The following is a 14,090-nucleotide window of genomic DNA, read 5'->3' on the forward strand; positions in this document are numbered from 1 at the left end:
AGAGTGCTTTATAAAACATTGCAGCTGCTCTGTATGTAAATAAAAATATTTCTAACAAGAGCAGAGATACACTACTGATACACACAGAAGATAGTCCTTACATGTGTTCCCTTTGCAGTACAGGATTTGCAAAAAATAAAAAATGGAGATCTGATACAACTCTTGACTGTACATGCAGCCAGGCGCAGCTGTGGATCAGTGGTAGGTTTATCCCCAGCTCCTGCAGCCACATGTCAAAGTCTCCTTTGGCAAAACACATCCATGCCCTGATGACCTCCAGACTCAACCACTGAAATTCACTATTCTGACAGTAACCAGACTTTCACATACCTACATTTTGTTCAAATTGCTGCAGCCAGACTCCTTTGAAGATCAAAAAAAAAAATCATCACATAACACCTCTTTTGGCATCCTTGCACCGGCTCCCAGTTCAGTGTCTACCTGTGGAGGGCAGTCATGCGCGTGTACGCGTCTAAACTGTCCGACGATCTAAACGAAGAAGAAGGCGACGCGCATCTGTTATTAGTTTTGTAAAAAATATTGTCTAATGGACCGTCTTGCATCGTTTGGGAGTAAGTGTCGCGCATGTTATATATTTACTTGTTACCTGTGAAGTGTTATGTTAACATAAAGCTCCCTTTGTAACATTAGTTTACCTGTATCTGGTGTTAGCATAAACGCTAGCTTTGCTCTGTGTTTACGCTTACCCATCTTTGTCTGACTTTTTTTTTTACGTTTGCTGGTGGACTAAAACAATCAGGTGCTTTCTTGTGGGTTCACTGTGCTCACATGCTTTCTATAAGACCGCGATATTTCACTTAATATTGCGCTGGCTTTCATCGGCAGTGTTAGCTTAGCATGCATTTATGTTAGCTCTCGCACTGGTTTGTTTACCATCGTGCTGGTTTTGACTTAAGGCTGGTGGTTTAATCTTGTTGCCATGAAAGGGTAAACTTTAATAGATTTTTTTTCTATTTAAGATGATCCCTTTGATAAGCCACCATGCAGAGGCTGCTCATCCTATTTGACTGAACCTTACATCAAGTGTGCAGAGTGTGGACCCTCACCTTTCCTTCTCTGCTTACAGGTGAGTGCTAGACAGATATTCACATTCACATTGTGAGAGCCCTTGGTTATTCTCGGTCTGACTGAGAAATTACATTTGATTTCAGTGTTTCACCAGAGGATTCGAATACAAGAAGCATGAGAGTGATCACAAATATGAAATCATGGTGAGTGTGTGACAAGTTGTCTTCAGCAGATAGAAAGCCATCTGAGATTTGGCATTCATCCTCCCTCTCCATTTGTATACAGACATCAGATTTCCCCGTCCTGGAACCGGGATGGACGGCACAGGAAGAGATGGCTCTGTTAGAGGCGGTCATGGACTGTGGCTTTGGAAACTGGTGAGCACTTTGAGTAGTTTGTTTAAAAATAATAGTAATGTACAAAAAAGACAAGAACACCCCCCTATCATTTTTATCTGAAAACAAATCCAGATAAATAGATTTGCATAATCAAATAAACAATATCTCTGCACTCAATGTGACCCCTATCTTCCAATGTTTGTTTAAATATGAAATTAAAAATGATTGACTTGTAGACCAAAACATGAGTTTTTCTCAATTTCTTTACTATGTTGCACCCAACTGAAAAATGAAATCTATAAGATTATGGGGGCAAAATAAATGAATTCACAGGCTAAGAAATCCTGGCCCAGCTTGTAAATAACCACACATCTACTACATGTTTAATATGTCAACAATAACGTGGTAAATTATTTATATTTCTCACAAACTTCCTGTGAGCTATTGATGCATATCCTTGGATCTTATTTCTGCATCTTATTCTCCTCCAGGCAGGATGTGGCATATCAGATGCGCACTAAAACCAAAGAGGAATGTGAGAGCCACTACATGAAGAACTTCATCAATAACCCGCTCTTCTCCTCCACCCTGCTGAGCCTTCGGAAAACCAAAGACTCGCGCTTTGCAGAGGGCGCTATTCCTTTCAAACGTCAGTATCCACATTATACTTCATTTTATTATTATTATTGTTTTTTGGTTTTTTTAACTGTAGTACAACAAATAAATCCTTAAGGGATTCCTCTCTCACGTCTTCGTACATGTTTGGTTAAACACACTATTCGATATGGTTTATAAATTTCATATTGTCTGCTGAAGATATTAAGCTGTAACTATAAGTTTAGAAAATGATTGTAAGCTTTTTTTGTTCTGTGCCAAGTTAACGTTTGATGCGTTTTGGTACTGAAGTGTTAATTTTTCATATTAGCTTTGTTTCCTTGATGTTACAGCCACTGATGATCCCCCTCGGCCCACATTTGACTCGGTGCTGTCTCGAGATATGGCTGGATACATGCCTGCCAGAGCAGACTTCATGGAGGTGAGAGGATACTGAGTTACTTTTCATCGACATAAAACAGTGACTGGATGACTTTTCCTTCGATGTGATTGGGAAAGTGACTCGTGCCTTTTATAAGAAGAGTTTACTGTGACTCTATAGCCCTGATAAACAACGATTAAATATGAGCTCTTATCTGGGATCATTGGTTGGCTAAAGTGCAGTCATTGTTCTTGGACATGTTAGGAGTTTGACAACTACGCAGAATGGGATCTAAAAGACATCGACTTTGTGGATGATGACTCAGACATCCTGCGTGGTGAGTAGAATCTCAATGGACTTGATTTCATTTTTTCAGTGTTGTGAACTTTACACTCCTGACTGTGTCACTGTTCTGTTTCAGCTCTGAAGCTTTCCGTTGTCGACATTTATCATTCAAGATTAAAGGAGAGGCAGCGGAGGAAAAAGTAGGTCCACTTTTTATACACTCAAAGATGGATACAGTATTTTTGTTTTCATGTAATAACCTCCATCTGTCACAAGGTGGCACTACAAGCTCCTAATGACACACCGTTGTTCCCGCACATTTGTGCTTTCATGTTGAGTAAATGCATTTTATACTGAACTGAAATTTACAAGGCAAATATGAAACCCTGTGTCTGTACTGTTTTAATATTAAGTTATATTATATTCAGTTTGTAACCTAATATATTTATAGGAATTGTATGAATGAATATATTTATTATATATATATATTTATTTTGAATCAAAGCTTTTAATTATTTTTCAAAAGTTCTTGACAGACGGAGTGAATTTTAAGTTCAAGACCTTTTTTTAAGGTCTCATGAGAAGCCTCATGATTTCATTCATTTAAGCTTGAGCACACCTGATGTACATAATAAGAACACCTTTTTTCCATCTCACATGTAGTTGTGTTTTTCAAAAGGTATATTTTAGAGATAGGACAGTGGATAGTTAGCAAATGGACAGAGAGAGAGAGAGAGAGAGAGAGGAGAATGACATGAGATAAAGGAGCCACAGGCCGGATTCGAAGGCAGCCTGCCTGCTTTGAGGACGATAGCCTTCTTACGTGGGGTGTGGCACTACTGCCACCACCTTGGATGTATGTTTGACTGAAAAAGTTAGAGGAATGGTGACAGAAAATGGCAAAAAATAGCAAGTTTGATAATCAAATGATTGTCATTTTGTTAACGAAAATGAAATCTTTTGACGGTCAGAGTGATGCATTGCTCCTTTAATATAATACAATTAAAAACAAATAAGATTCATCCTCCAGAACGGTCATGAAGTTGAAGAAACACCCGAGTTTAAGTTTTTAAAGCACAAATCAGCCATGATCGATACAGCCTCCTTGGAAACTGGTAACTGTGTAAATGCATTGATTTGACTGCTGTTTGTCAAACAGCCGGCACTTGATGAGCTCCCCTCAGGTTTGATGTAAATTGTGTTGAGCATTTTAACGTTTCTTCCCTGGCCTTTTATTGACTTGCTCGGTAAATGAGGAAAATGGCGAAACAATAAATGGATTATGTGGCTGAAAGAGACTGGGGGAGGGGCCTCTCTCTGCCTTGTTAAACTTCCATACAGTAGAGAATAAGAATATGTTACCCCTCCTTTCTTAAGGTGTCAGCCGGTTGTCACTCTCTCTAGAGGATCTCCTCCACCTTCAGCCCATTAGCTGTCATTCTTCAGTCAGTCCTTGGTGTAATGCAGCCATCACTAAATCAACTGTAACGAGTTTGTGCTCCCAAGAATGGTGGAATGGCATGTCCGCTCGTCTCATGATCCTTATTTTATCTCCGTTAACTTGTAACTTGTCAGAGAGGCTTCAAGGTCGGTTTCACCTGCCAACACCACTGACCTTCTGACCTCTGACCTCTGACCTTTTGAGGGAGCTTGTTACAGACCTTATATTCAGTTTGACATAAATTACAATTATTGCCCAAATATCATGTGGCCGCTGCGTATCAGGCAGATACATGTTGCGTTTGCAAATGCCGTCATGACTTTATAGAGACTGTAACAACCGACATAATTACGTGTGAGTAAATGCCAGGTTTAATTTTGAAAGCACCTAGCAATCAGAACGTTCATTTGCATATTAATAAATCTTCGTCTCCATTTCTACCAGGATAATCCGAGACCACGGCCTGATCAACCTGCGGAAATTTCAGAGTAAGTCATAACTCATTTGAAACTCAACCGGGCTCGGCTGCGTCAGTATTTATTCATAGCATTTCATGGTGGCACCTGATACCACATACCAGCCAAATCGCTGCTGAGGGTTTCTATGAATGCATGCAAACAACTTTGGTGTAATTACCCCCGTTAGCCTTTGAGGCCCCTCATGTAGCAGAAGTGTGGCAACTGACGGGGCTCTTGTTTACGGTCAGGGCTGCTAATAGTCCACGGAGGCAGTGTGCGACGGCATAATGGCGTGCCTGTGAATAGTCCCCATGCGATGAGCGCTGCAAACATGATGGCTTAAAATGCAGGGGGCCTTTGTTTATTGATCCACCTGTCACAGGTTGGATTTCAGCGAGCCCTGTATTGTTATTCTTTGCTTCTTTCGGGTTCTCTGCTTTAGAGGTCAGACAGACGATGAGGGGCTGCTATGAACGGATCTTTCCAATGATTATAAATTTTATTTTATTTTTTTACCAAGTCCGACCACCCAGCCTCCGTTTTTTTTTGCCTCCCACGTGTTGCTCTGTGAAATGGCCTGTGGTCGGGGAGTTGAACACTTCCTTCTCCCTTCATGTTTTATGTATGTATCCTCCTGCCTCCAGTTAGCCCTCCTCCATTTTTTTTCCCTTCACTCCCTTATCTCTCCGGTCTTTCAAGACAAAAGGGAAGTCAGAGTAGCTGTAGAGCTGCAGACTGGTTGTCATGGAGACTGTCAAAGACTGTGTGTCTTTGCGGCGTGTGCATGTGCATGTGTGTGTGTGGGTATGTGTCACATGCAATAATGGAAACAGTATTGGAGCCCGGGAGGCTCACAGTATCATGTCTCCATGAGTGCTGGAGGCAGATTGACCAGTGTGTTGTTTGAGAGCAGCAGTTTGTGTGAAGCCTGCACGTGCTGCTTACTTCAAGTGATTCAGGTGTGTTCAGTTATTGTTGCATTTATTTGCTTTTTATTTATTCGACGTTTGTGTGCAAGCACACAAAAGGTTCGGGTGTTGATGTCACTTTTGAGACAACATTCTGTGTGTTCGCTGTCTCATTCAGAGCAATGACTTCATGTGTTTATCCAGAGATGGCAGCTGCTAATTAGCACTCACATATAGGAGCCTGACGGAGGAACTTGACGGGGACACACACACACACACACACGCACGCACTCCTCACACCCTCACAACAGCTTTCCTCTCCAGCTTTGACACTTGTCCGTTACTCAGCAACACGGCCGATGCTTTGAGACAAACACAACAAGCTGTCTGCTTGTAGAGTGAGCTAAGTGCTGATGGAAACACATTGAAGGAGCGTTTCTGTGACCAATCTCAGAGAGAGAGAGAGATCATTCTTGATGCAGCATTAAAGGACAGTTTAATGTCCTTCTTTGTGCCCGTCAATCAGGAGCTGAATAAGGACAATGGACACACTCTGAAAACAAAAATAAATATTGTAAAATGTCTGTTAGCCATGAAACTGTAATCTGTAGGTCACGAAAAAAAAGACAATGCCACAGTAAGCAATGATGTTTAATGTGGTAATATTTCATTATACAGTATAGCCACAGAATGACTGTGGTCACAGATACTTTCAGCTTCCTTTCCCACCTCTGAAGCCCAGCCCAGTCCGACAGATGACTTTTCATCACTAGTCTGGTTTCGTCCGAGGTTTCTGCCTCTTTAAGGCAGGGTTGGTCATTTCCTCCAGATACACTTTATCAGATGTTGATTGAAGTTGTCTTTAGTTGCTGACAGAAATAAATAATTCATGTGCTCTGAAAAAAGAAACAAAGAGAATCAGTCATCTGTAGCAGTTCAATCCTGTAAAAAAAAAAAAAAAAAAAAAAACTTCAACCAATGTCTGCCACGAGGGACCAATTTAATCAACCAATCACGCCTCCCTGTCTCTCTGCTCCTTCTCTACCCCATGCATGCAGAAAACATTTGTTATGAATTGGTGCTGTACAGAAAAAGATTGATTGGTTGATACTCTCTCTATTTAATTGGTTAAAGAGTGTTTCTTTGGTCCAGCTTGCGTGTTCACTGATCCTTGGTGGTAAAGTAGTCAGTTCAGTTGGGGGAGAATCAGTTCAACAGAAAGAAATGGGGAGAAAACTCTCCCCTACTGTTAATTAAATATAAATTTAAAAAAAACCTCTCCATGTGTCACAGTATCTAAGAGAGTGGATTTTTTTGTTCATATTTCTTTTATTCTTTCTGTGTATCTGCTGCCCACTCATTCCTCTCTCCTCTCTCCGTCAGTGCTGGAGCGATGTTACCCAAAGGAGGTGCAGGAACTCTATGACGTCATGAGACGATTTGCCCGAGTGGTTGGACCGATTGAACATGACAAATTCATCGAAAGCCACGCACGTTAGTATCTGGCTGAGTATACGCGATTAGTCTCTGAGAAAAATGTGCCACACTAACGAACACACAGAATACATTTACTCCCTTTCTGCCAAACTGCCTCAACATTACCAGATAGTGTTGGTTGAAGGATTTAATTGAAGATTTTTCCAGGTGGGTAACGTGAGAATATCTGATTCTTTTCTTCTTCTTTTTTTAACCAAGTCCTGACCACTAGGATATATAGATTGTTGGTTAATCTCAACAGAGAAATGAAAGCGGGTAGTAACTAAACAGAAATGGGAAGGCTTTAATATGCATCAAATTTGAAATTGAATTAGTTTAAATCGGTCGACAACATGCACTTTGTTTATGTCTTGAACTCTTTGTGAACTTCAGTGATACCAAAAACTATTGAGCTGAAGTGCAGGTACAGCTCTTGGTAACAGAATGTAAGGATTTGCCTTTATCTCTTCTTTTTTTTTTTTTTTCCTTCCAGTGGAGTTCGAGCTGCGGAGAGAGATCCGCAGGCTGCAGGAGTACAGAAAAGCAGGGATCAAGTCTTTCTGCAGTGAGTCGTGTCTGACCTTTTCACTTCTCTGTTCAAAGAAACTTCGTTCTAAAGTTGCATGAGCAAGCAGGGGAAATGTATTCATATCCAGATGTGAGCTGCAGTCTTTCTGATGAGTGCGTCTCTAAATTGTTTTAATTATTATTTGCAGAAGTAGCAGCTCAGTGGATCAGGTCTTTGGATCAGAATTCTAATGTTTGGCCAGTTTGTTGATGCAGGGCACACAGTACGAAAGCGCCGCTGAATATTCTATTGAGTTGCTTTATCAGCTAGTCTTTAAGAGATATAAGAGAATTGTTTGCAGAATTATAATAAAAGCCCTGCAAACACCATTTACATAATGAATTATTTGGGTAAATTAAGCCTTGCTAATTCATAAAAAAACGACTGAAAACTCTGAATTGTCACTCAGAGAGAGTTCCTCTGAATGTGGTACTTTTTTTTTTAATCCTTTCCCGTTGAACACTCTGTGTCCCTCGCTCTCAGGTGCCAAGGTGTACGAGCGGGCGAAGAGAATGCGGGAGGACGAGCGGCGGAAGCGGACCATGTTGTGTGACGTGCTGCAGTACATCCAGGACGGCAGAGCGTGCCAGCAGTGGCTGAGCAAACAAGCTGCAATGTAAGACTGTTAACCCAGAGTAGAAATGAGAGGCTGGTGAAACTGTGCTCTCAGAACACGCTGACCTCTGTCACCACAATCTCAGATGAACCGTGCATCCCACTTTTACCTCAGTGTCGTCTTTATTTTTAGTCTTCTTTGGTGCTGCTGCTCTTTTTTTTTTTTATTTATTTATTTATTTTTTATCCAAGGCCCATTCTGTGGGTGCTATAAAAGCTCTTCTAATTTCACCTTTAAAAAAAACAACAAAAAACAACAACCTTGAATGTGATGATTCATCTTTTTTGGATAATGATCCTGGAGTAGAATTAGTGAACATAACCCAGACATGCAGTGTGTAAGTCGGACTTGTGTGTGTGTGTGTGTATAAATAAGCATGAAGAGATGCTAACACTCTCTCCTGTGATCACAGAGATGCCGGCATCACTCCAGCTGTCACAACAATCACAGTGTCAGGTACGAAGCTTCTCCCCCTCTGCATCTTTTCATTTCTGTCGTGTTGGCATTGCCCCAGGCACAGTCATATTAATGCAGACGCTCATCCATAAATACACTCCAAATATAGACCCCCTGCATGAATATTTATCTCTGGCTGCTTCTCCGTACATATTGGACGCACGTTTCCACAAGGCTATATTTACAAAATGTGCACATGGCAAATATTTTGTCTCCCGTCTTTGCCAAGCAAAGGAATGAACTGCATGTTGTCAGGATGCTGTTATTTTATCTGAGGTGTTGATATTTTTTTTTGTTTTTTGTTTTTTGTTCCACAGCAACAGGTAGGCGGAGCGCTCCTCCTCTCAACCTGACCGGCCTGCCGGGGACGGAGAAACTCAATGAGCGGGAGAAAGAGGTAACTTCATATTTTTATTTCTGAGGTTCTTTTCTGTTTGACCTTTTGTTACCAACAATATGAAACAGAAAGACCTTGGTATGCTTAAAGTGATCAATGTTTTCTGCTCTAACTAAAGATACTTAAAGGCAACAAGGTTTCTCAAAGGCCACAATTGAGCACGAGAAGAAAATGCTGCTTTCACAGCCTCCTTATGGGCTGAATCGAACCGCCTCCCTTATCGCTCCGCTCAAAGTGTGGACAAGATTTAGTGATTCATTCAGAGCCCAGTGGCATCTATGTGTCTCTCCATGTCCTTTATGCATTTCACAGGACAGCAGTTAGCATAGGTTCAATATACATTTTTTAAAAGTCACACTGAATGTACCTCAGGTTCAAAAACTCTCTCCTTTCAAAAAGCAGGTTTAATGATGGGGCATGTGGGATTTAAACAGATCCTAAAGAAGCCTGTTTGGAAGAAGAAATGTTGCATGATTCTACAGCAGACACAATAGTATATAGAACTGCACAGCATTGTGTTCATTGTGATGTATACAAGTGTATACACCACTTTGGCCCTACTTTGACTTTTATATATGGTGACTCTTTATATTACAGGTTTCATATGTTTCCTAAGTTATTCATATGAACTGACGTTTGACTTTAAATAATGTACTTTGATTTTGGACCTGTAAGAAAAACTGACGTGTTCAATTTCTTTTTAATGTTATTCATTTTAGGCCAACAAAGAGTTCAACACAAGTGTTTATATACAAGAAACATGTTGTGATCACAAAAGAATTTTTTATAGCATTCAAATAATAAATGGACTTGATCTTGTAGCTTTTTTGGAGTCTTCTGACCCGAGATGTGACCATTCACTCGACTCACGATACGATTCACGGTACAGGGTTCGCCGTGCGATTCTCTCCGATGTGACAGTGACACCTTTGAATCGATTTATCACCATTTTATGATTCATCTTTACATCCTTACTTTTCACTACTCAGCGCTTTAACACTGCTTTTAAAACAAGCCTTTGTATAAATAGAAGTCTTCTTACTAACTGATGTGTTTTTTGCTTGTAGTTGTGCCAGGTGGTGCGTCTGGTGCCCGGGGCCTACCTGGAGTACAAACAGGCTTTGCTGAATGAGTGCAGACGGCAGGGCGGACTGCGGCTGGCGCAGGCCCGAGCACTCATCAAGATCGACGTCAACAAGACGCGCAAAATTTACGATTTCCTAATCAAGGAAGGTTATATTACCAAGGCCTAGGGGGGTTTGATTTGGCCACAGCAGAGGTTGGATGGGGGTTAGTGGTATTTTTTTTTTTTTTTTTTATTGGACTCTCGTTAAGTTGTAAGACTGTTTTATAAGAGTCAGATCGTTTCTGCTCCTTTCATTTTGTAACATTTTTATGTTGTTTTTTTTTTTTTTTAAGTCTGAAATGGATAACACTTTGTACAAGTCTCTGTCAGAACGTCGGCTGCTCCTCATAAAATATGATTATCTATTTCTCCTGTCATAATATATTGTGAAAAAATTATTTTGGCGTTTGCATTGTTTGCCCAGTTAGCCCTTTTATTCATGCATTAATTCAATGTCTTTGTCTTTATTTCTAAATGCATAAATCTAAATTCATCAGAGAGTTGAGGAGATGATAATGGGGACAGTAACTGGCTCGTATTAGTTTATAGTAATTAAATTCAAATGATTTTTAAACTGAAAACATCTATCCACAAAAAAAGCATTACATTTCCATACACAGAAGAAAATAAGTTTAAATTAAGCATTTCTCTCAAACATTCCCTTGATATGAAAGGCAGCCTATAAACATGAATACATCTTTGTCTGTATGTACAAAAAAATTCTCCCAACTAATTATTCTATTGAAAAACTTTGACAACCATCATTGGGAACTCCATAAATGTGAATAAAGTGTTATCTGATAAAGACAACATGAGAGTCGGTTAAAAGGAATTAATCTTAACAACTGACAAAATACTTAATTGAACTCATTCTATTGATCCCATGATGCTGAAACAAGAGCTTCTCAACTCAGTAACAAGTAGTTTAAATAAAGTGACGTCTGCGTTCTTTCAAATGTTGGACAATATTAGAGGCATCAATGTAATGAAAACTCAGCCGCTCAGTGCTGAGCTCACAGTCCGGCTCCACAGTGACACAAACCGTCAGAAGCAGCAGTGACTCCATCCTCTCCGTCTCCATCTGTGGATGTGTGGGCGCAGTGTGACGTGGGAGAGCTGTGACAAATCGAACACAGGCAGGAGGCCACCGGTCTGTGACAGGCTTATCTGAGCAGAAGGCAGCAGCCGCCGCATCAACCTGAGCTAACGGAGTGATTATAACGGCAGATTTAACCTTTGATGATGAGGACAAGGCGGCCGGGGAGAAAGGTCTAAGCCCAAATACTGAAATACAGCAACTGCATCAGGACTTTATGAGAATGGCAAAATGTGTGGCTATGTGTCTTCACACATAAAACGCCCACAGCAAACGAGAAGGAACAGTTTAAATAGCTCCCTTCACTTCAGATCGATTCTCCTGTCACACTCTGCATTCTCTCCTTAAGTGTAACCAGCCTGAAGCAGCCAGGTTTTGATCATTCTCTTTATTTTCTGTGTTCAGCATCTAGCTTTAAAATGTGATAGTTGGTGTTCAGTAGGCTACACAAACATGATGAACAGCTTAACCTGACCTAAACATTTTTAAACAGACTGAGGGTATGCCATAGTGCTTTGAGACTCACATAGGTGAGTGACAACATAAAAATAAATAACATGAATGCAAGCGCAAAAACACACATGCATGTAAACATTCAGTCCGTAAAGAGGGTCTTGTGACTTCATATAAGGAGTCCAGCTCTTCTCATAACTTATAGTAGGCTGTACTTTTCTGGCACAAATTCACGGGACAAGGTGGATGGAAAAGAGAAAGCTGTGTTCAAGGGTCCAACTTTAACAGAACTTTAAAAGTAGTCACTTCTCCGTGAGCCCCATGCATATCTGGTTGTAAAATTCATTATGTATAGAACAAAAGTTGTACCATTTGTAAGCATGATGTCACACTACATCATATAACCATGCCACTCTGCTGAGCCAGTTTTATAACCGCAGTCTATGTATATTACATTTTACCATTAGGAGCATTTAACCCAAGCACATGTTGGGTATGCCTTGGTTTTGGCTTGCAGGTGCTTCATGTATGAAGGCTGCAGTACTTGTTAAACTGATGCTGTTTTGTGAATGTCATCCCTCACTCTCATTCTCCCCCACATTCCTGATGTGTCTTTACATCTGTCGTATCAAATAAAGACCAAAATATCGACAACAACAACATTCCCAGTTTATATGAAATCAAGTTCCTTACTTATAAAAACACCCTGATAATGCATATACTGTATATGATGAAATTTGGAAACCCACAAGCACATTGAGACTGCTTCTGATATTAAAATAGACTCAAATAGTGCCATTATCCATCAGAGATATCACAGTTGCCTGAACACATGAAGATAGTGCTGTACATGTAATGCCGCAATTAGGTTAAAGTCAGGTGACAGCATTAAAACATGCGGTATACTTTGATAAACTTTTGAAAGTACCATCAAAATCAAATAATCAGAAAACTTTTTTAAAATAAAAATCCAACTTGTCAGGCTCTTACAGCTCTGAAAATGTGAATTTCTACCACTTTAGGCAGAACCTATGGGGCTTGATTAAAGGTGATTAATTTGGTGATTGAATGATGCCTGGTTTAATCAGCGCTGACTGAGCCCAGCAATGGTCCACAATGAAATAGCCTCTTACTTTACAAGTGTTGCTTCTAAACTCTTGCAGCTAACTTAGTAAGGCATAAAGCCTGCTTCATTTATTCTTATTTTATCTGCAGTTCTTTATTCTTTCTCTCGACATAAAAAAAATAAATAAAAAATCTATCTGTGGATGTATCCAATCATTCTCTCGCTTTATATTCTTCTCAGTGTAGATTTTTCTATGGTACAGTTCATGTTTTCCAGCAGCTCTTTTTCTCCATTTTCTTCACTTACTTGAAGTCAACAGGCCAGGTTTAGAGCAACTTGAGTTTTATATCAGTCTGGACAGCTTTATTTCTCTCTCCAAGGACGCACGTCTCAATCTGTGACTCTCTCTTTGTCTCTTGTCTGACTGAAGACAAGGAGGGTGAGTGAAGACAAAGGGGGAGAGGACATGAGATATATTTTTACGAAGCAGGTGCGACAAGTCTGAGATTCATTAAGTGCAGTGAAATAAAAAGCGCAGATTGATGATCTCACAAGTTAATATGCTTTTATTTAGCTTTTATTTGGCACACTCTTTACATATTCCTTCACGTTGCAGAACAAGTCTGATTTTTCAAGCTGAGCAGACTTCTCACCCAGCTCATGTTGTGGCGTGGCCCTCTCTCTCTCTGTGTCACTGTTTAGCCTGTGTTGTTGTGTCAGGAGCAGCAGATGGAGCAGATGTTGGTGTCAGCGCTCTGCATGTGTGCAGAGATGCAACATTTCTCACTCCACCCACACGTCGTCTCCTCTGATGTACCCTGTACCTTCTACTGTCTGTTGGTCTAAGACTCCCTGCAAAAGTAACCTGTTGCTGTATGCTTTGGGAGGAAACTCTTATTTTGGTGTTGATCTAATGAACATCCCATACTGATACAGAGACACAAACAGGCAAGATCTGCAGCCTCAGTGTTTAAGAACACACAGATAAACCAGGCTCATGTAAGTGAATGTTTAGGACAGATTATCTGAAACGGGGATTATCTGCAGCAGGATTCATTTTTCATCATTAGATTATTTTGGATCTTACACAACTCAAATAGGAAGGATATCAAACAGGTGGAAATGATGCAACTGTCACAAGGATATGTTTTGTCAGCTCACAATTGTATCTCATATTCAAAGACTTGCACATGTGAAGTATGAAGACATAATCCTGGAGCTATTTTTTGTTTTGTAGAGCAGCGAAAGTAGGCTACCATGTTTTGGCAACCCACAAGGAAACACAGCTAACAGAGGAAAATCAATCCATTGGTTTAAGAGCTTCTGCTCTGCTGGTGTCTTATTGATTTTTAACTTTGTTGCTATTCAGGGAAAAGGAAGAAGTCACACTCATGTTGTATC

The 14,090-nt window shown here is 40.3% G+C and overlaps 1 protein-coding gene across 1 annotated transcript; it reads left to right on the top strand.

Annotated features, from left to right (window-relative positions):
• The first annotated feature begins 435 nt into the window (after positions 1-435).
• On the top strand, positions 436-10,884 carry tada2a (transcriptional adaptor 2A). The gene is made up of 15 exons (XM_079353598.1): positions 436-572; positions 981-1,087; positions 1,173-1,232; positions 1,315-1,406; positions 1,859-2,016; positions 2,315-2,403; positions 2,608-2,680; positions 2,765-2,828; positions 4,514-4,557; positions 6,819-6,929; positions 7,405-7,476; positions 7,963-8,095; positions 8,508-8,551; positions 8,869-8,948; positions 10,016-10,884. The coding sequence occupies exons 1-15, from the start codon at positions 548-550 to the stop codon at positions 10,199-10,201; spliced, it is 1,338 nt and encodes a 445-aa protein (XP_079209724.1). The 5' UTR covers positions 436-547; the 3' UTR covers positions 10,202-10,884.
• The last annotated feature ends 3,206 nt before the right edge of the window (positions 10,885-14,090 follow it).

This window comes from Symphodus melops (genome assembly GCF_947650265.1).
Source record: "Symphodus melops genome assembly, chromosome: 10".
Classification (NCBI taxonomy): Eukaryota; Metazoa; Chordata; class Actinopteri; order Labriformes; family Labridae; genus Symphodus; species Symphodus melops.

Excerpts from the sequence above, each read along its gene's own strand:
- tada2a (XM_079353598.1), top strand. The coding sequence starts at position 548 with ATGGACCGTCTTGCATCGTTTGGGA. Across the intron at positions 1,088-1,172 it reads CTTTCCTTCTCTGCTTACAG|TGTTTCACCAGAGGATTCGA; the intron begins GTGAGTGCTAGA and ends ATTTGATTTCAG. Across the intron at positions 1,407-1,858 it reads GACTGTGGCTTTGGAAACTG|GCAGGATGTGGCATATCAGA; the intron begins GTGAGCACTTTG and ends ATTCTCCTCCAG.